Source organism: Talpa europaea (genome assembly GCF_964194135.1).
Source record: "Talpa europaea genome assembly, chromosome: 15".
NCBI classification, from domain to species: domain Eukaryota; kingdom Metazoa; phylum Chordata; class Mammalia; order Eulipotyphla; family Talpidae; genus Talpa; species Talpa europaea.
In genome coordinates, this window is record NC_140083.1 from 73,635,377 (window position 1) to 73,654,523 (window position 19,147).

Genomic DNA, 19,147 nt, shown 5'->3' on the forward strand with positions numbered 1-19,147 from the left:
AACCACGACCATACCCAGGGACCCTGAGCTCAGCAGGCTTTGCCTTCCACCTTGGTTTTTACAAACTAGCCCCAAGAGCTCCTCTGTGCAGCTCAGGGCCTAACAGCAAAGCAGGGCTCGGTCACGGCTGTGCTACCCCCTTGTGGTCACACTGGCCGCCAGGCATCGCGTCTATCCTCTTCTGCGGCCAGGAAGAAGAGCGAGGTGGTCCTGAGGAAGTGGGTCCCTCTGCTGGCCAAGCCTGGGTAGTGCCCTGCTGTGCCAGAATTTTCTGTGCCTGCTGCCTCAGCCTGCAGTCTCCACTGTCCCTCTCTATGGCCCCGGGCACCAGGCCCTGGTGGGAGTACAGTCCTGGTCTCAGCAAGCAAGGGCGGGCCAGGCCATGCAAGAGAAATGTGGGCAGGAAGAAGCCACAAGCCCCGGCCTCTCGCTGGGCCCTGGCCCCTTGCTTCTCAAGGCAATCCCCTCACAAGGAAACCCTGTGAGGGCTGCTGACCTCGGAGGCCATGACTTTCAAGTGAGCAGGTGGTCAAGGCAGAAGAAACCAAGCAGAGCGGCTCCCAGTGGGTGGGAAGAACATGGATTTAATGGAACGAAGGGAAGGAGCCCCACAGCCAGAGCTCTCACCCCGCCCTCCGGCCCTCACCCAACTTCCCAAAGCCCTTTCAGTGTCAAATGCCTCTTGACACTGGCATTTCATAGTTGTGATTGGGGGCAGGAGGCCCCAGCTCAGAAAGTGGATTCCCAAATACCCCCTCTGTCTTATCTGCCCCAGATGGGGGCAAAGAATCATGGTGAGGAGGTGGCCCCACGGTCTGGCTCCCCAGCTCCAAGGTGGGCAGCAGCTCTCCTAGCAGTGAGACTCCAGTTCTGTGAGTCTCAGGAGTGATGTCTTGGGTGTGGCAGGAGGAGAGGGTGCTGGTTGGTTCTGGTTCTGTTGCGGCAGGTCCTTAGCCGGGCACACAAGTTGGCGAATTCTCTGCAAGGAGAAGGGATGGGCGCAAGTCTGCCAGCTTCCCATCACCAGTGCCTGCCTGCCTGCCTCCCCATGGGCACACCTGGCCTCCAGGCACCAATGTTATGATCATGTTTGTCTTGGACGCATCCAATCTCCTTCTGAGACTTCTGAGCGCTCATTCTCCCCCTGCCTCGGGCCCCTGTGCACCAGCTTGCACCCCCGCAGGCAGCCCACCCATCATCATTTCCCACCCACGGGCTTCTTACCCCTGTGATGCTTTGCCCGACACTCCCTACCTCTCTGAAGGAGCCCTTGAGGGTGCTGAGTTTGTAGACACTCCATGCAGGGATGCAGACCATGGAGGACAGAGCCAGGAGCCAGCCCAGCGCATCTCCCCACCACGGGTACGTGTACTTCTTGTTGTAGGTGAGTGGGGTGTATTTGATCAGAGAGAAGAGAAAAGTGGCCTGCAGGTGAGAGTGAGAGAGATAAGGTCTGGGGAGCAGAGTGTGTGCCCTCTGCACCACACCTCAGGCCAAGATCTGCAGTCAGGCTCACCCAGGCCTATAGCCCCAGTCTGCATTCTGTTCAAAGCCCACATGCCCCGCAGGTCACCTGCCCTGTCACTCCCGGGCCGCTCGTGGCCCAGGCCACCTACATGAGGCTGCTCTCCAGACAGGACAGGGCTCTGTGCCTGCCAGGCATCAGGTGTCTGAAACTGCACCATCAGTGGGTGGTGAGCACCTCAGAAGAAGGGGTCTACCCTCACCCCCCATCCCTGCATACATGGGTGCTCAGGGGAACTGGTGACACTTTGACAAGCCAGAGGAAGCAGCACAGAGTAGTTCGAGGCTCAGACCGTGGAGCCAAGCTACCTGGGCTTGAATCCTAGCTCTGTCCTGTCCTAGCTTGGATCTATTGCTTCACCTCTTTGGCTTCAGTTTCATCTGTAAAACGAATATAATGGTAATTCTTACCTCACAGAGTTCTTGTGAGGATTAAATGGGTTAACATATGTCAAGCACTCAGTTCCAGGCACTAGGTAAGAGTTCTGGAACTGCTGCTGTCATTACTGCTGGATTAGCAGTAGCAGTAGGAGTGTTAGGGGGAAGTGATGTCCTGAGTTAATCCCATACAGGCTTTGTGGACTCCACCCCCACTCCAGACTAAAGCCATCAAGACTCTGGGAAAAACAAATCCCATCACTACCAAGGGGAGGGTGGCTGGGACCTGAGGGTGGAGTTGGGCAGCCAGGTTGGATATAAAAAAACCAAACACGTGGGCCTTGGGCTCTCTGGCTCGCCATCGCTCGCCTCCAGGCTTCACCGCTCCTGGCTGGCGGCCAACTCTGAGAGCGCCATTTTGGGATTCCTGATCGGCGGATGGGGTAGGACTCATTTAAAACTTTGTCTCCCACTTTTCTCCCTGAGCTGTACATTTCCTCATTTCCCCTTCCCTTGTAAATAAACCTTTTATTAACCTTTCGCCTGCAGTAGAGCATGGATAAGTCCTTTTAAGCGCGCGGGTGAGGACCCACAGTCAGGCACCCCGTTTTGTAGCGGGGTTGCTCTACAACAGGAGCAGCCCATGCCCTTGGGTCAGGCCTGCCTGCCACTTCACACTCACATTGTGGAGTTGGCCCAACAGTCTGGACCTCAGGTTCTCCTTCTGTGAATTGGAAAGGAAGAATCTATCTCGCTGGCATTTTCTAGACTCCAACAGGAAGATGAATGAAAATCTGAAATGATTTTCAATCCCCGGGGAGAAGTCTCTTCTAGGGTGAATGGCCTGTCCACCCTCCGGCCAGCACCGCCTCTCTATCCCTTCATCTGGCTTCATCCCCTGAGGATCATCTTACTGTGCACACAGCCGGTGTGAGGAAGAGCCAACAGTATTTGATGAGAGGCCACGGCCTGTATCCAATCATGTCTTCAATGTTGTCATAGAAGCGCCCGGCTCCTACCATGAGGAAGAGAAGGAGGGAAGGCAGGGCAGGGACATTCTTAGCAGCACAGCATCAGGAGTGGGGCTGCACAGACCAGCACGGGCAGGGGCCAATCAACAGAAGACGTCATGCTCGTCTTTTCAGATCACTGCCAAGAGAGAACTTGTCCCTGAATTTCTAGTATGCACGGCAGTGGGCAGAACTGGGCGTAGGCAGAGGTCCTGATGACCAAGGCCGTTCAGGGCTGAAAAGGTTTGGACAGAGCAGGATGTGGTCTTGCTTTGGGGCTGAGGGGGAGGGGACAAGGCAACCTCTAAGGGACCCTCCCAACTGTAGCAATTTAGGATTCTTGAGATATTTGGGGATGAGAAGGGGAAGAGATGGGATGAGCAGTGCGTGTCAGTTTCTTGTCTAAGGGCCTTGGAGGGAGGTGAGTGCGAGGGCTGGGACCTGGGAGAAGGGTCACTCACCATAAACCCAGGCCACACAGAGAGATTCAAAGATGGCCACAAACAGGAGGCACATGCCACTGGCTGCATAGTAATCAAAGAGCTGAAACACATACATCCCGCCCTGCCCGGGAGGAGAGAGAAAAAAGGACTTTACCCAGAGGAAACTGATTCACCCCCACCCCCTCCATTCTCATACCCTGGGGCTACAGAGCAGAGCTGATGAGATGACAGGGGTCAGAAGCTAGAGGAAATGTCTAACACAGGGACTCTAAGGTCCTATGCAGATAGGAGACAATAAGTTAGTTTTTATTGGTTCTGGCTGGGAGAGAGATGAAACAGAGCGATCGTTAGGTGATCCCTGGGACGTTTAGGGACTGACTCAGAAGTCTAAGGTATATGTGCAGGTTTGGACCAGGATCAGGGTCAAGCTGGCATCAAGCTGGTGAGAGCCAGCTCCATCCTTTTCCCCAAAGACATCACACAGAGCATCACCCATTCCTGTGTGAGATTGGTTCAGCTTCTTGGGAAATCATGGAATCTTGCGGGAGAGGAAGATTTTCCTAATGCAAGATTTCCTGATCATCCTTTCCATGTTTCTTAGCTTCCCGTGGAAACAAACTATTCCTCAGCCATCCCCAGAAGTGTGGTCAGTGCCCAAAGGCCAGAGAAGGGGCTCCTCTCTTGGTGCTGTGGTGGCTGGAAAGGAGGGAGTCCCTTGGCCTGACACTGGAAAGGCCTCCTGGCCACCTGGAGCCACAGCAGCCCGCTCCACCGGGCAGGGAGCAGTGGTCCTCCTGGGCCTCTTCCTCCCCCAGTCCCTGCCTTCAAGCCTCCCACACCCTCACCTCTGTGAGCATGACCAGCCCCACAAGGAAGGAGATGACAGAGACGCCCAGGATGAGGACCTCCCTGCGGTTCTTCTTGCGGAACACACGGGGGTACATGTCCACCAGCGCTGTCACCAGGCTTTCTACGCACACAAACTGGATGAGAGGGAAAAGAATTGGAGGGAAAGAGAGCCCCCAGAATAAGCCCCTTTACTAGCTCTGGCTTGTTGCTCCCAGGTCAGCTGTGCCAGCCTCCCCACCCCAGGTCCCCGGAGCTGTCCTTGCATGGTTGAGTGTCCTCTCTGACATCTGCCCAGTCCCCAGCTGCTCGGCCTCATGTCTCCTGCTTCACCTCCCCAACCCACACCCACCCACTCATCTCAGACTCGTGCGGCCACCGCTTTATACCTGGCTGTCCAGTCCCAGGAGCACCACCATGAAGAAGAAGCAGCAGGCCCAGACAGGGGAGAAGGGCAGCATCACCACCGCCCGGGGGTAGGCGATGAAAGCCAGGCCAGGGCCTAGAATGACGAGCAGAGGACACACTGTGCCGTGTGGGGCCACGGAGCCACAGGAGGCTTCCCCCCAAATTATATCGCCACTACATCCTCACCCAGAAAAACACCCAAGACTCTACCTGGTCCCCACATTCCCAAGGCACCATCCACTGTTTCAGAGCGTAGAGGCTAAGGGTGCCAAAGGCTTTGGAAAATATAAAAGGAGTACACCACCCTCATTTCTTCAAGGTGAAACCCAAACCCCCAGGTCTCACTCTCCAGATCTGTCACCCCACACCAGGGACTTCGAACATAAAGAGAGTTCCAGGCCGGGCTGCCCTGCGCAGCTGTAAAGCTGACCCAGTGTGAAATGAGGACATGGTCAGGCGTGATGTGCCTGGAACCACCATGTCCCAGTGAGGCCATCAGGGCATGTCCCTCTAAAGCAGAGGGTCCCAAAAGAAAGGCCACCAAGACAAGGCTGGGCCTGGGGCCACCCGTTTGCCATCCCTGCACCCAGAGCATTTCTGTCACCCCACAAATAAACTGGCATTAATTTCAGGGAACCATTGATATACATCTTTGCAAATAAGTCAATGTTCCTCTCAGCTGACTCAAATGACAGGGACAGAGTCCCCTGCCAGCACTGGGGTTCATCCATAGGAAATTTCCTTTAAATATAGAGTATCCGTGTGACCTTGGATGGTGAATGGCACCTTCAAGGTTTCACACTGGTGAGATGGGCATAGTACAAGTGGATACCTGCTCCACAGTTCCCACCACTGCCATGGGCAAAATGCCCTGCATGGTGCCTGGCATCCAGTCAGTGCCTAATACAAGTGAAGTATAACCATTTTTAATAAGAATCAGGGATGTCAGTTGCCCGGCACTTGGCATTCTGGGTGACAGGTGTGTATTCGTGAATGCTATGATGAAAAATTGTCTGGTTACAAGAAAAGGCGGGAGTGGGCCACAAGAATAGGGACAGCAAGAGAAACATCTAGGGATCACCCAGATAAGGGATCAGTCCTTGATTTTATTCAAAGCAGAGCAACAACATCCGTCTTTAAGAGGGGAACATGTGCCCAGATGAACTTATCTCTGAGATACACTTTCAAGTGAATGTAACAGGGCAGGTTGAGCCCTGCAGTGGCATGTTATCAGCTGGCTTTAAGGAGGGATAAGGGGCCTCCCTGGTGGTACATGATTTCAGCGCTATCAAGCTATTGCCAACCACTGCTGCAAGAGTTCGATCCCGGCCAGGGAGCTGACCCACATGGCACAGCAGACCTCTCCTGTCTCGCCCACTGCCATGTGTTTCAGTCAATCCACCTATTCTGCTCCCCACTCTGTCTCTGGTGGATCCTCTCACCCCCAGCATCTCTGGCCTGCACCCCAGCTCTTATATGCATAAATAAATAAAAATAAATCTTTTTTTAAGTTTTTTTTAAAAGGAGGGGTAAGAAAAGCATATGTACATGCAGGAATGGCTGTGCATTGTATTGGTGTGTTTCTGACAGGATTGCCACAAACTGCAGACACTGGTTGCCTCTAGGGTAAGGAACCAGAGGCCAGGGGTGGGGCAGAAATTGTCCACCATATACACTTTCACCCCTTGAAGCTGGAATTACTGTTGAAGTCATCCCCCAGGCCTTCCAGGATGCAGCCACTGAAAGGTGGCCACAGCTAACAAAGCTCCCAGAATCCACGGCTCCCCAACAACACTCACCTGACTCGGCCACCTCAGAGATGGGCACCCCCTGCTCCTGAGACATGAAGCCCAGGATGGAGAAAATGGCAAAGCCGGCCACGAAGCTGGTACCGCTGTTGAGGAAGCAGAGGGCCAGGCAGTCCCTGTGGGACAGGGCGGGGAGGGTGAGCATGAGTGGGCTAGAAAGGGGCTGCCCATGTCTTGCACCCCCAGAGCCCATGGCCCCTCCTGTGGATAGGCAGGCTGTTACAGAATTCAGATGCACATGAGGGCTGGGGTCTGCAGCCTGTGCCCCCTCCGCTAGCTCAGACCAGGAGTAAATCAAGGTCGTCCTGAGGAATGAGGTTCTAGAAGGTAAACCATGAATCTAAACGTGACAGGCTGGCACGCAGTTGCCCCTCCCCCACTGACTGACACACCTCTTGGGACATGACAGCTTTGACCCAGGTCGGTCAGGGCTACTGATGGAGGGGGCACAGGCATCCATAATCCCAAAAACAAGTCATCCCTAGTCACCTAGATTTGATTTTGAAACACATGATGGGATTTTTTCCTGCCAATATTAAAATTGGCTTTAAATTTCTGAGTATGAGCCAGGTAGGCCTCAGGGGGAAACCTGAGGTGGAAAGGGTCAAGGTGAAAACAGTAAGGATTCAGTGTCTGCTGGGGCAAGTGGACTCAGCTGCACAGCTTGGCTCTCTGGTTCCTTCCCCGGCTACTTATACAGCCCGAGGGGCCAGGCCCCTGCAGTGGTTTCCCCAACAACCCAGCCCTTAGAGTTACCCTCTGCCCTTGCTGCACATGGCTCCTTTCAGCTCCTGGCAGCCCTGGGGGACTAAAAAGTGGGGTGAAGGCAGGGGTTGGGGAGTGCAGAACTCCATGAGCTGCTGTACCCTCCAAATCACCCCTGATCTAGTATAGCCAGAGGGACAGCAGAGGGGTGCAGGTTTGGGGCTCTGACCCCGCTCCCCCGGTCACCTGTAGCAGTTGTTGTGGTACTTGTTGTAGCTGCCGAGGGCCGTCAGGCACCCTAAACAGATGGCGAAGGAGAAGAAGATCTGGGTGCCCGCGTCCATCCACACCTAATCAGGGAAAAGGCAAGAAAGCTGCACCCCGAGAAAACCAGGCCAGTTGAGCCTCCTCGGAAGGACACAGGCATGTGGGTGGGCTGGGCACTGGCTAGGGACGGCGAGTGCCCATGCGGGCTTCCCAGCCACACAGCTCTCCCCTGTGGGCTCTACCCCCTGGGCCCCCAGATGGGAATTCTTGGGCATGAGCAGGAGGGCGTTAGGCATGAGGCATGCAAAGAAGATTGATGGACCCGCGGCAGAGGTATGGGCACGGTGGGTACTGCCCTAAGCTGGGAACTAAGCTGGATCTGACACCTCGTCTTTATTTTTTTATATAAAGATTTATTTATTTATGCATACAAGAACTGGGGTACAGGCCGTACAAGAACTGGGGTACAGGCCAGAGGTGCAGGGGTGAGAGGATTCATGGAGACAAAGCCTCCCTTCTGTCCCCAGGGTCTTCTCTCGTAGGCTCTCCTGGCTGTGGGGCCAGCTGGGAAGGAATTCAGGGACAGGCTCTCGAGTGCCCTCAGAAGCACGTAGCTTCATCCCTCAAAACTCCGTGTCTGGCAAACAGGAAGAATAATCCTCAGCTCACAAACAGGCAAGAGGATGAACAGAAGTACATCTGCAAAGGGCTTTGTACTCCTTGGGGGAAATAGCTCTCCAGCTACACACGGGGGTCGTTGTGACTGTTATTATCTCAGCTGGCTCGCCCAGGCTGCGCATGTTATGATTTAGATTTAACAGCTAGAACAACATCCCAAAGAGCAAGAACATCGAGGCCAGCAGGACCAGGCCGTCCTGCAGATTTGGCTGCAGACCCGCCCAGGCACCCGCTGCCTTCAGGGGACGTGAGCACCACAAGGGGGCATCAAGCCAAGGACACATCCCAGGCAGGTGTGTGAATATTTCCAATATCTCTGTGCTCCCTGACTCTTGTCTTTTGCCTAGTAGCCCCCCAAAGGGCTCCCCTTTCCATCCACTAATACTAGACCCCCAATGCCTACAGGTGACAAAGCCGTAGCTTCTTTTTGTCCAAAGCTCCTCAGCCCCTGCCTGCTCTCCCTAACCCTCACCACCGCCCTTGTGCTCCCTCACTCTCTCCCATCACACTCACCCCCATCAAAGCTCGCTGTCCTCAGCCCACTAGCAGGCTGACTATCCCAGAAGCACCCCGATTCCTCAGCCAGCATCCCTGGTGGAGACGCTGTGTCTTTAGGTCTGAAGAAGCCAGAAACCTGGATTATTTTCCCTTTCCCCGGTGATCCTATACTTGCAGGGGTCACCGCCCCCAGCCCCAGAGGACTGGCAGCTCTTGTTATATTTCCACTTCTGCAGAAATAGGACACAGCAGGGAAGGATGGTGACGAGCAAAGGAGATTGTCTCTATCCTTTGTGCCTTCTGCGCACCGTGAAGCCATTTCCCAAGATGTACGGGAATTTCCACCAGGAAAAAGTGGTCCGTGGTGGCAAGAGGCACAGAGAAAGGCCCAGAAGGGGTCAGGACTAGCAAGGAGATAGCACAGCAGTGGGGAAACTTTTTTTTAACTTGAGGGGAAATTAAAGTGGGCAAAGGAAAGAGGGTGACAGCTTCACTGCAGAAGCTAGGGAAGGAAAGGACAGGCAAGAGGTCAAGAAGCCAAGAGTCTGAGGTCAAGAAAAGGGCAGTGCTTGTAAAATTTGGTTGCACCACCAGCGTGAGGAGAGGCCTTGGGTACTCTGTCTGCTCCTTCTCTACTTTCTCTACTAAATGCTGCCCCACAGATACTGTGAGGACAGTCACCTCAAGAAAACCTAATGACCCCTGATCTGAGGGTCATTCAGTTCTCTTGTTCCTGCCTCACGCAGGTTATCAAGACGAGATCTCACGGCAAGAGGTTCTGAGCACTGGTACAGCGAGGATTTACTCCGGTCAGAGAAGGTAAGGAAGTGGAGACATGCTTATCTGTCTGAGGCCTCATGGATCCTTCCCAGAGTGAGATCAGGTGATCTCTCCAGAACTAGTCACCCAGGAGATGGCCCAAGAACCTGCCTGGCCTTGGGTGTTTGCTTCTGGGGCCCCAAGCAGGACACAATGCAGACTGACCCACAAGTTTCCAAGGAAACCCTCAAGTCCCCCCAAGACACTGTGTGGCTGCCCAGATCTAGGCAGGTGGGGAGCAAATCCACAATTATGAAAGTTTTATGAATTTGGACTTGGGAAGGGAAAAAAAAAGAAAAATTGTGACTTGGCGGTTCATTTCACCCTGAGGGGGACAGCCTGAGACTGGAGTGGGAGGTTAATGAGAACAGAGAAAAATGCAGCAGGAGGGCTGAGAGATCAGAGTTCAAGGGTCAGATACAGTGCCTAAGACCAAAGTCTGCTCATGGGGAGCTTGGCAAGTTCCAGCTCTCTGCACAGCTGCTGCCTGGGGAGCCTGCTGGGATGGGGGCAAGGAATGGGGTCAGAAGAAGGGCTGAAGGAACAAGCAGGGCCAGCTGTTCTGTTCCCACCACAGGCAACAGTCCTGCCCATCCAGGGAGCCCTGGTTTCTGGAACAAAGCTCCAATGCATCTTTGGCTTGGGCAAGAAAAACCAAGTGTGAAAAACACCTGATGGAGTATGAGTAAAAATGAGGTCTTGGGGGAGGAAGAGGGGGGACAAAGGAAGATGGGGAGCAACTCCAGGGATCATCAATAATCACTGTATTTAGGAAGGTAATAGCGTGTAATGGAAAAGCTTGGGCTTTGGAGTCAAATTGGCCAGGGTTCGATTCCTAAGTCAACTGTTGCTGTGTGCTCTTAGGCAAGTCACTGAACCTCACTTTTCTCGTCAGGAAAATGGGTATAACAACAAGGGAATTGCTTAACACATGTGTAATTATTTATTTCCTATCCCACCTTCTGGAATAATTCTGGAATAATAAAAAGCTGCTCTTCACACTCCCAACTAATTCATAATTTCTAGAAAATGGCAGATTCCAAAAGACCACTTGGTGTGAAAACCCAAGCTCCCTCACATGCTAGTTTTGTGGTTTGAGGCAATAAAGTTGTCTAAACCTGAGTCCCTTTGTCTGTAAAATGAAGCAAATGCTAACTCACAGGGTTAATGTGAGGATTAAACTGTCGTGCGGTAGTGCAGCACCTGGCGGATAGTAGGCACGTAATGACTGTGTCGGCCAGTCCTAATGTTTGCTGTTGCTGTTATTTTTAAAAAGCAAGTCACGTTTCAGTGACCAGGAAGTGACACGTCTCAAAAATATAAAAATGAAAAGGCTTACTGTCATCAGTGCTTCCCACCTCCTGCCTAAAGTAACCTTTTATTAGAATAGCTTAACACAGAGATTTAAAAAGTTCAGTGAGAGCTCTTTGGACACCCTACCTCCAGCACCTGCCCTTATCGATCTACCAAAGTTCAGCAGAACAGACAGAAGGTGCAGGGAGAGAAACAGCGTGTGGGGACGCACACAGTGCACCAGTGAGTCTGAGTGTCAGGAGGCCCTTCCCCATGTGACAATCACAGGAGAGGCAACCTGTCCCAGAGAGAAAGATAAGAGACACAACCAGCATGGCCTCCTCTTGGCTCCCACTCCCTGACCCTGACCCGGTGCTTGCCAGACAGAGCAAAACAAAGTCTTTGGTCTTTGTGCTGCCAGCAGGAATCTTGCACCTTTCTCAAGTGCCAGGCGAATGCCAGCTGGAATGATCACACTTCCTAGGGAGTGTGAACTGTGTTCAATTAGGGCCCTGGCAGGGCACTGGCCCTGGGGGTGCTGCCCTGTTCACTGACAACAAAGCCCAGCTGCAGCATGGGGCCAGGACCAGGTGGCAAAAAAGGTCACTCGGAAGCTCCGGACTAAGGCTGGCTCTTGAAATGTTTCTCTCCTTGCAGCCTCCGAGGGCGGGGAAGACAGGTTGCTACAGCCAGCTTGGAAGGATGGTATCCTAGAGAGTGGATTCAAAGAACTCTTATTCCCTGCAGGGCCCAGACACAGAATTATGGCCTTATTAACTCTCTGAGTTAAAGATTATCTGATCAACTTTCTTCACAGTTGCTGGATGCTGTTTTGTAACAAACACCACATCTAGAACAGTGGAGGCACATAATAGATGCTCGATGAATTTTGGCTGAACAAGTGCACTGTGGTGATGAGCAGAGACCAAGAGATCCCACAGGGTGTGGGGTTCATCATCAGTCAAACCTGGATTCTACTTACAGATGTGAAGATGGAACATTCTTCAAACTCTCTAGGCCTTAATTTCCTTACCTATAAGATGGAGATACCTCACTGCTCCGCTGTGAGGATTAGCAGTAACAATGCATGCAAACCTGTCAGCAGTGCCAGGGACAAGGTAAGCACTCAATAGCTCTTAGCTAGAAATAGCTGGTCAGGACAAAATAGGGCATTGGTCACAGAAGCCATAAATCAGTTCCAGAAAAACGGACCCCTGTCTCCCTGCTTGAGTGAGTCCCTCCTTCCCAGCCTGGCGCCCACACAAAGGCCGGCTTTTCACAGCTCTGCTGCTCCAGAACCACCCTTGCATAGAGAATGAAGGCAAATCTTCACCTGCCCCACAACCTCCTGCTTGTTATCTACTATCCATCACATCCCTTTGGCTGCAGATAAGACAAAGAACTTAAAATTCACAAAATAAGTACACTTGTTTGGCCACTTATTTGCAGTGTGCCCTTGGGCCATGTTTGCGCACCTGTGTCATGAGGAGTTTGCCCTGGATGATCTCTTGGGTCCTAGCTTGAATAGTTGATTCTACACTTGGCTCCCAAGCCCGGGTGCAGCCTGTGCTTGTGCAGAAATGAGCAGTAGCCACCGGCCTATTATATCTAAGAAATGGGGTATAAGCTCATGACCCATCAGAAGATCAATGACAAATACCTAGGCTGCAAGGCCACTCGACTCCATGGGGAGGGGGTGGCTGTTTCTGGCAACCCAGAACTCAGGACTGGCTGGGAAACGAGAACAATTCAGCTGCTGGATCACCCCAAATTCTGCACAAGGGGGAAATGTTGTTTGTCTGTGAACTGGGGTCCTCAACCTCAAAGGGGAACTATGGAAACGTGTGCCACCCCCTTTCCTCTCACTCTCTCAGCTGTGGATGTGTTGTGCCTTGCTATTTTTAAATGCTTGGAAAGCCGTTTGATTATTAGTCTTCTCTCTGCTGGGAGCCTCCTGCCCTAAGTCATCTCAGGGACATGTTCATATAGTCTCTCTCCTTCAACCAGCACCCAAGGGGAGGATCTCTACATTGCACACAGCTCCCCAGGGAGGGTGACTGCTGTGCCAGGGAGGCAGAGGCAGGGTACACAGTGGATAATAAATTTTGGGGGCTCTGGGGTGGCACTTACCCACGCTCCCCTCTGGCCCTTGACACCTCCTGGCTTTGCCAGCTTTCAAAATGGCTGCCAAACAGAGAACCCCTTAGAGGGCGAGTTCTTATTTTAGGCCTTGCTTCACAAACCCCTCTGGCTAGCAAGCAGCACCACCCCACCCTGTTCTAGGCTGTGGCAGAGTATGGGCGGTGAAGGAAGGTGGGGAGAGGCAGAGGCCTCTGACAACCCACAGGAAACTCTACACCAGCCCAGCTGGTGCGGGGAAGGGTTGGGGGCTGGGCGAGGTGTGGGTCAGCGGGCCTGTGGGCAGAGGGGCGGAACCAGAGGGTGCTGGTAAAGGCTTAAGAAACAGAGAGGAAACTCTGTAAGAGATAAGATAACCAAGAGAAATAATGCCAAAAGGGGATGGATAGATGGTGGGGGAAGGGGTATGACTCATGATTAAAGACAATGACATATTTACAACCCTTGAGAAACATTACTAGGGCCTCGGGGGCTTCTGGGTTCCCTAGCAGCGGTGACCCAAGGAAGGGGACCACAAGCAACTGCTAACAGATGTCTGCAGACCCCTTCCCAGCAGCAGGCATTCCCAACCAGAGTGAGAGAAGGCCTGCGGCTCCCAGGCCTCCAGGCAGTGCTGGCCCTTGCCTGGGGCTTCTTACCTGGGGATCCCACAGACGGGTGAGGTTTGGGTACAGGTAAAACTGAATTCCTTGGGCTGCCCCAGGCAGTGTCACCCCTCGAATTAAAAGGACCACCAGCATGAGGTAAGGGAATGTGGCTGTGAAGTACACCACCTGGGCAGGGGCAGGTGAGAGAAGCGAACTTGTAAGTTAGGAAGGAGGGGACTGGAGCCCCCCCCCCACCCAGTAGAGACAGAAGGCAGGAGCTCCCCACCCCAGGGAAGAGGTCAAAGGGAGTTCCTCTTGGGCTCCCTCCTTCTCCCCTTGCAGCCATTCAGTTCCATCTCCCCTCTGCCTGAGCCACAGCCTCCCTTCTCCCTCCCTCCCTTCAGCTTAGAGCACCATCTCTCCCCCAGACACAGACTCAGTAAATATTTGTTGAGTGACTGAATGAATTTAGGTATTCTCCCAACCAGTGTGCGTGGGACTACGGAAAGGGTTACTAGGTGTGAGAAGATCTGTAACCTTGATCCTGGTCCTCACGGAGCTCAGAGCTTTGTACAACCAGGCTGCCAGATTAGGAAGGAAGCCTTGACAGAGGCCTCCAGGGCAAGAGTCCAGAAGAACTCAGAATATTCTCTAAAACCCTACACACTCTGGGGAAGAATCCCCCAAAATTCTAGGGTTGACTGAGAATCATTTTGAGATTAATATTCTTAACAGAATTATTATTATTATTATTATTATTATTATTATTATTATTTCCAAAGAACTAGTATATGAAATCGGGAGCCATAAACTGTGTTCAATTTGTAATGTGTTCGTACACAAGATACATTCCGAAGCCATATTCCTCTGGATGTGTCCTTCCTGCCATTTTCTCTTTCTCTCTTAATTTCCCAAATACTGGAAGCACCTTCGATAGAACCCAGGAGAGGCACAGGATCATGGAAGAAACCCATGTGTGATCATTTCCCTCTAGTCCTGACCTGGAATGGGGACCCATGAGCTCTCCAACACCAACCTTGCCTGTGGACTTGACCCCCTTCCAGATGCAGAAGTAGCAGATGACCCAGGCCAGCAGGAGGCACAGGGCCAGCTCCCAGCGCAGGGCCCCCAGGTGCTGGATGCCATCGGAGATCTTCAGCACCCGCCTCCTGGAGAAAGAATGGGAAGCTGGGCTCCACTTTTGCTGCCAGCCTTGGTTTTGCAGCCAGCATGTCTCAGCAGTGAAGCCAGGTCTGCAGGCCACTGTGCAGAGGTTTGATAGTTATTTTCACTCAGCTTTATCCAGAGTGGGGGTAGATGTAAGGGAGGGAAATACAGACTGTTTCCAGGTAAATATGCTCTAGGAAGCCAAGTACCAATTCAACCTAGAAGCAAACATTTCCTTATGCCCTAGATGTTTTGATATTAGGCCTTATGCCATAGATGAATATCAAGGCAATGCACATGCAGCTCAAGAGAGGAGGTAGCTGGAGTGAGGACACACCTGTGCATGCAACACCTATTGGGGAGGGGGGGCAGAGGGAGGGAAGGCAGGCTCAGGCAGGGAAGAGTTGCAAGATTCTTTTACTGAAGCCAGTGGTGCATTCACCACAAAGACCACAAAGAAAAAGCCACTTAGGTGACAGGGCCATCAAGGAAGGAGACGAAATTCTTCCCTCCCTGCTCATTGAGAGTGGCCACAGCCTGACCGCCCGGCCGTCCCTCTCCAGCCTTCTTTCAAACACACAGCCCTTGCTGGCTTGTGGAAAGGGCCTCACTCACTCCCAGAACTCGATGACGGGCGAGGTGGCGTTCTCGGTGGTCACATTCAGGGAACCGTTGGTCCTCTGGAACTCGACACAGTGTTCTAGCCACAGGTCCCAGCAAAGGAAGAAAAAGAAAGGTCATTAACCCATATTGGCCTGACGCAGAGCAAGGGGTGAAATTTAGGAGAATGGGGAGGAAGGGATCTGGCAGGAACTGGGCTGAAGTTGTCTGTACAAAGTTCCTTCAAATACATAATAACATGTGCACGTCTAAGTGTTTGGATACCTACTCTTTTTTTAAAGTTTTTTTTTTTATATAGAAGCATGTTTTATTTATTTGTTTGTTTGTTTGTTTTTTGTTTATACAAGCACTGGGTACAGTCAGAAGCGCGGGAGGGTGAGAGAATTCACCAGAGCCAGAGCGGGGAGCAGAGCAGGCAGAAGGACCGAAGTCCACTGCTGAGGGGAGCAGCGGGCGGCAGGAGAGGTCTGCGTGCCATGTGGGACCCTCCTCCAGTGGCCGGGGAGCAGCCGGGGGTCGAACAGGCACTGCAGAGGCCTCAGGCAGCTTCGCAACCCAGCACTCAACCACTGCGCCCCGGGGGAGGCCCTGGATACCTATTCTTACCAAAGTATGATGAGACAGTATCAGCAAGGCTGTTCTTCAGGACATCTTCTTCAAACTACAGATCACCCTTGGCTTACCATGGGGTTACATCCTGATAAATCCAACCTAAGTTGAAAGGTTTAACCAAGCAGCATAGCTCAGTCAAGCCTGCCTTCCATTCATTACAACTGGGCAAAATCATCTAATATAATGCATGTGTTATAATACATCTCATGCTATTTATTGACTACTGAACTGACAGTGAACAGCCATCTATGAATATGGGCTGTTTGCCCTCATGATCACACCCCTGGCTGGGAGCTGGGAGTCATGGCCGCTGCCCAGTCGCAGGAGAATATCTCATCTCACCCAGCCAACCCAGGACAAGACAAAGCTCAGTATTTCTTCTTTTAAAAAAAGATTTATTTATTTATGCATGCAAGAACTGGGGTACAGGCCAGAGGTGTAGGGGTGAAAGGATTCACCAGAGAGACTGGGGAGCCGAACAGGCAGATCTACTGAAATACACTGAAGGGAGCAACAGTCAAGACAGGAGAGGTCTGCTGTGTCATTTGGGTCAGCTCCCTGGCTGGAGATCGAACTTGTGCTGAGACTTAACCCCTTGTGCCACCAGGGAGGCCCCAAAGTTCAGTATTTCAAGTACAGTTTTCACAATGGATGTCACTTTCATACTATCATAAAGTCAAAAATTACAAGTTGAACCATCATACGCTGGAAACATCTGACCAGGAATATTTTTATTTTACTGTCCTGTATAAAGTCACAGCTTTGAGGAGTAATAAGTGTGCCCCTGGGGAAGTGACACAGCAGGTGGCCAGAAGCACAGGCACCCCAGGGACCAGCCAGAAAGCTCTGCTCCTGATCTTCCTGTGCAGGTGTCTCACTCCCATCACCTCTGTAATGTGCACAAGAACATGCGTTTGTAGAACTGATGGGAGGGTGAAATAAGAACACGGCTGTCACAGGCTCTTTTAGTATTGAGTATTATCTGTCTATGACTCGGGAGTTTCACAGAACGCTCACGATCTTTTTGACATTTTATTGATACAATAATCTTGGTAAATACTAGACAGAGCTTTCTCCCATTATGGACATGAAGAAAGTGAATCTACTTAGAAATGGCCTGTCAGAGATTTTCAATGGCTAATGAGAGCCAGCATCTGGCTCAGCAAAGGTAGCTTTCCACCCTTAAAATATCTAGGAGCTGGGGCCTCCCTTGTGGTGCAAGGGGTTAAACACCAGACTATGAAGGAATCCGCAGCCTCTGCAGCATGAGTTTGATCCCCAGCCGACCAGGAAGCAACCCACATGGCACAGCAGACGTCTGTCTCACCCGCTGCCTCAGCAGTGTATTTCAGTCTGCCTGTTCTGTTCCCCACTCTGTCTCTGGTGAATCCTCTCACCTTCCACATCTCTGGCCTGTACCCTAACTCTTGTATGCATAAATAAATAAATCTTTAAAAAAAATCTAGGAGCTGACCCTTCTCATTCTCACCACCCCCTTCCCTCCCCTGCCCCGGAGCAGGGTGTTGACATCTCCTGGCTCCCTAAGTGGCCTCCAGTTTCAACTCTTGTCTCCCTAGTCAAGTCTCCACACAGCAGCCAGAGTGATTTTGCTTTAAAAACTTGACTCCCTCAACAAATATTTTTGAGTACTTAGGATGTAGCCAGCACTCTGCTCGGTACAATGGTGACAAAGATGAACACACATTTTCTGCCCTGAAGATCAGTGAGAAAAAGACCAACAAGCAGACAAAAGGCAAGGTCAGGGGTCAGGATAGGGGTCAGGGTAGGCACTCAGACACATTGGAGAAGAACTTAATGAATTTTTGAATAGCAGAAGATGTATCTCTAAGATCTGACTTACACTTGGAAAATGGGAATGGGGTTGGTGGTGGAGATCCCGCAAGAGAACGCCTGGAAGGGGAGGTAACGTTTGGGGACAAGAAGAGCCTTGAGTATCAGGCTAACCGCTGGCACAGAGAAAGTGCTTCCCTGGCAAAGTGAAGGATTCAAACTTCAGTTCAGTTCAGCCCCGAGGAACTTAGCTGAACAAGAGCAAACAAACCACTGCACAGACAGGGCCTCACTGACCGGCCTTCTCTGCCCGGGAGATTCTGGAGAATGAGGGAGATGTGGTGCTGAGGGTCCAAGCAGGCCGCGCCCAGCAGGCTCACCACCTGTGCTGTTTCCAGTAGGGCGGCTACTAGCCGCAGATGGCTCTTTACATTTAAATTCACAGAAATGAAATAAAAACTTTAAAATTCAGTTCCTCACACACTGGCCACATTTCAGGTGTTCACTGAGCACATGTAGCCATATTGGAGAGTACTCGTGACTTGTGAGTTGAAAAGACCTAAAATAGGGCCTCCCTGGTGGCTCAAGAGGTTAAGCACTGCACTATGAAGCTGTCCGCAGCCTCTGCAGCACGAGTTCGATTCCCGGCGGGCCAGGGAGCAACCCACATGGCAGAGCAGACTTCTCCTGACTCACCGGCTGCTCCCCTCAGCAGTGTACTTTGGTCAATCTGCCTGTTCTGTTCCCCACTCTGTCTTTCGTGAATCCTCTCACCCCCTGCATCTCTGGCCTGTACCCCAGCTCTTATATGCATAAAAAAGTAAATCTTAAAAAAAAAAAGACCTAAAATAGTATCAGAAGGAAGACATGAGAAGAAAAAAAAATAACCAAACCACACATACACACATCAAACAAATCATATTTCAGATGGAAATAACTGCCTAAACTACATAAAAGGAAATCAGTTCTATTTGCATAATAAATGAATTCATAATAGATGAGTTGATTTGCCTAATACATGCATTTCTTTTTTAAAAAGACTGAGCTTGTCGCCTGTGATGTTGGTGAATTCTTGCTCTTATCTTTGGTGGAAGATCTCCCTGGCCTACCTGGCAGTGTGTCCCCAGTTAAGGCTGGGGACTGGGTTGCTGGGACATAAGGACCTTCCACTTTGGTAAGTGTGGTAGAGCAAAGGGAGGAAATGAACCCCGTGGGGAGATGTCCTTACCTGTATTCCACTCATGATTGCAGCTTCCCCAGGGCAGGTCCGTGGTGAAGCTGCTGGCGAGGTAGAAGAGGGCCCAGGCCAGAACAACGATGTAATAAAAGTTGAGGAGGATGACGATCACCTGGGAGGCATAGCCGATGCCTGGAGGGGGAACTGCAGGATTGGGCTGGGAACTGCCGACAGATTTCTCACACAGCACCCACCCCTGCCTAGAAGAGGGCTAGCGTGTCTCCGTCAGCATTCTAAAACAAGACGTGCTGGGGCGAGGCTCCTGGCCAGCAACTCCCATCCCCAGCAGCCCTTGCCAGGTGAGAGAGGGAGTTTT

At 51.8% G+C, this 19,147-nt stretch overlaps 1 protein-coding gene across 2 annotated transcripts in view; it reads right to left on the bottom strand.

The window, feature by feature from the left end:
* Positions 1 to 813: 813 nt before the first annotated feature.
* The window catches only part of LOC311185314 (sodium- and chloride-dependent GABA transporter 2), a gene marked incomplete at its 5' end in the record, with an annotated part of 31,662 nt that continues 13,328 nt past the window's right edge, over positions 814 to 19,147 (bottom strand). Inside the window, 12 exons of one of the 2 annotated variants that reach the window (XM_084255948.1) lie at positions 814 to 979; positions 1,255 to 1,425; positions 2,817 to 2,917; positions 3,374 to 3,476; positions 4,201 to 4,338; positions 4,591 to 4,703; positions 6,409 to 6,533; positions 7,369 to 7,472; positions 13,455 to 13,589; positions 14,440 to 14,572; positions 15,186 to 15,270; positions 18,823 to 18,963. In XM_084255948.1, the coding sequence (XP_084112074.1) occupies positions 851 to 979; positions 1,255 to 1,425; positions 2,817 to 2,917; positions 3,374 to 3,476; positions 4,201 to 4,338; positions 4,591 to 4,703; positions 6,409 to 6,533; positions 7,369 to 7,472; positions 13,455 to 13,589; positions 14,440 to 14,572; positions 15,186 to 15,270; positions 18,823 to 18,963 (1,478 nt within the window). In that variant the 3' untranslated portion in view covers positions 814 to 850. The remainder of the gene's footprint in view (positions 980 to 1,254; positions 1,426 to 2,816; positions 2,918 to 3,373; positions 3,477 to 4,200; positions 4,339 to 4,590; positions 4,704 to 6,408; positions 6,534 to 7,368; positions 7,473 to 13,454; positions 13,590 to 14,439; positions 14,573 to 15,185; positions 15,271 to 18,822; positions 18,964 to 19,147) is intronic. The other variant, XM_084255949.1, reaches the window with a different exon arrangement.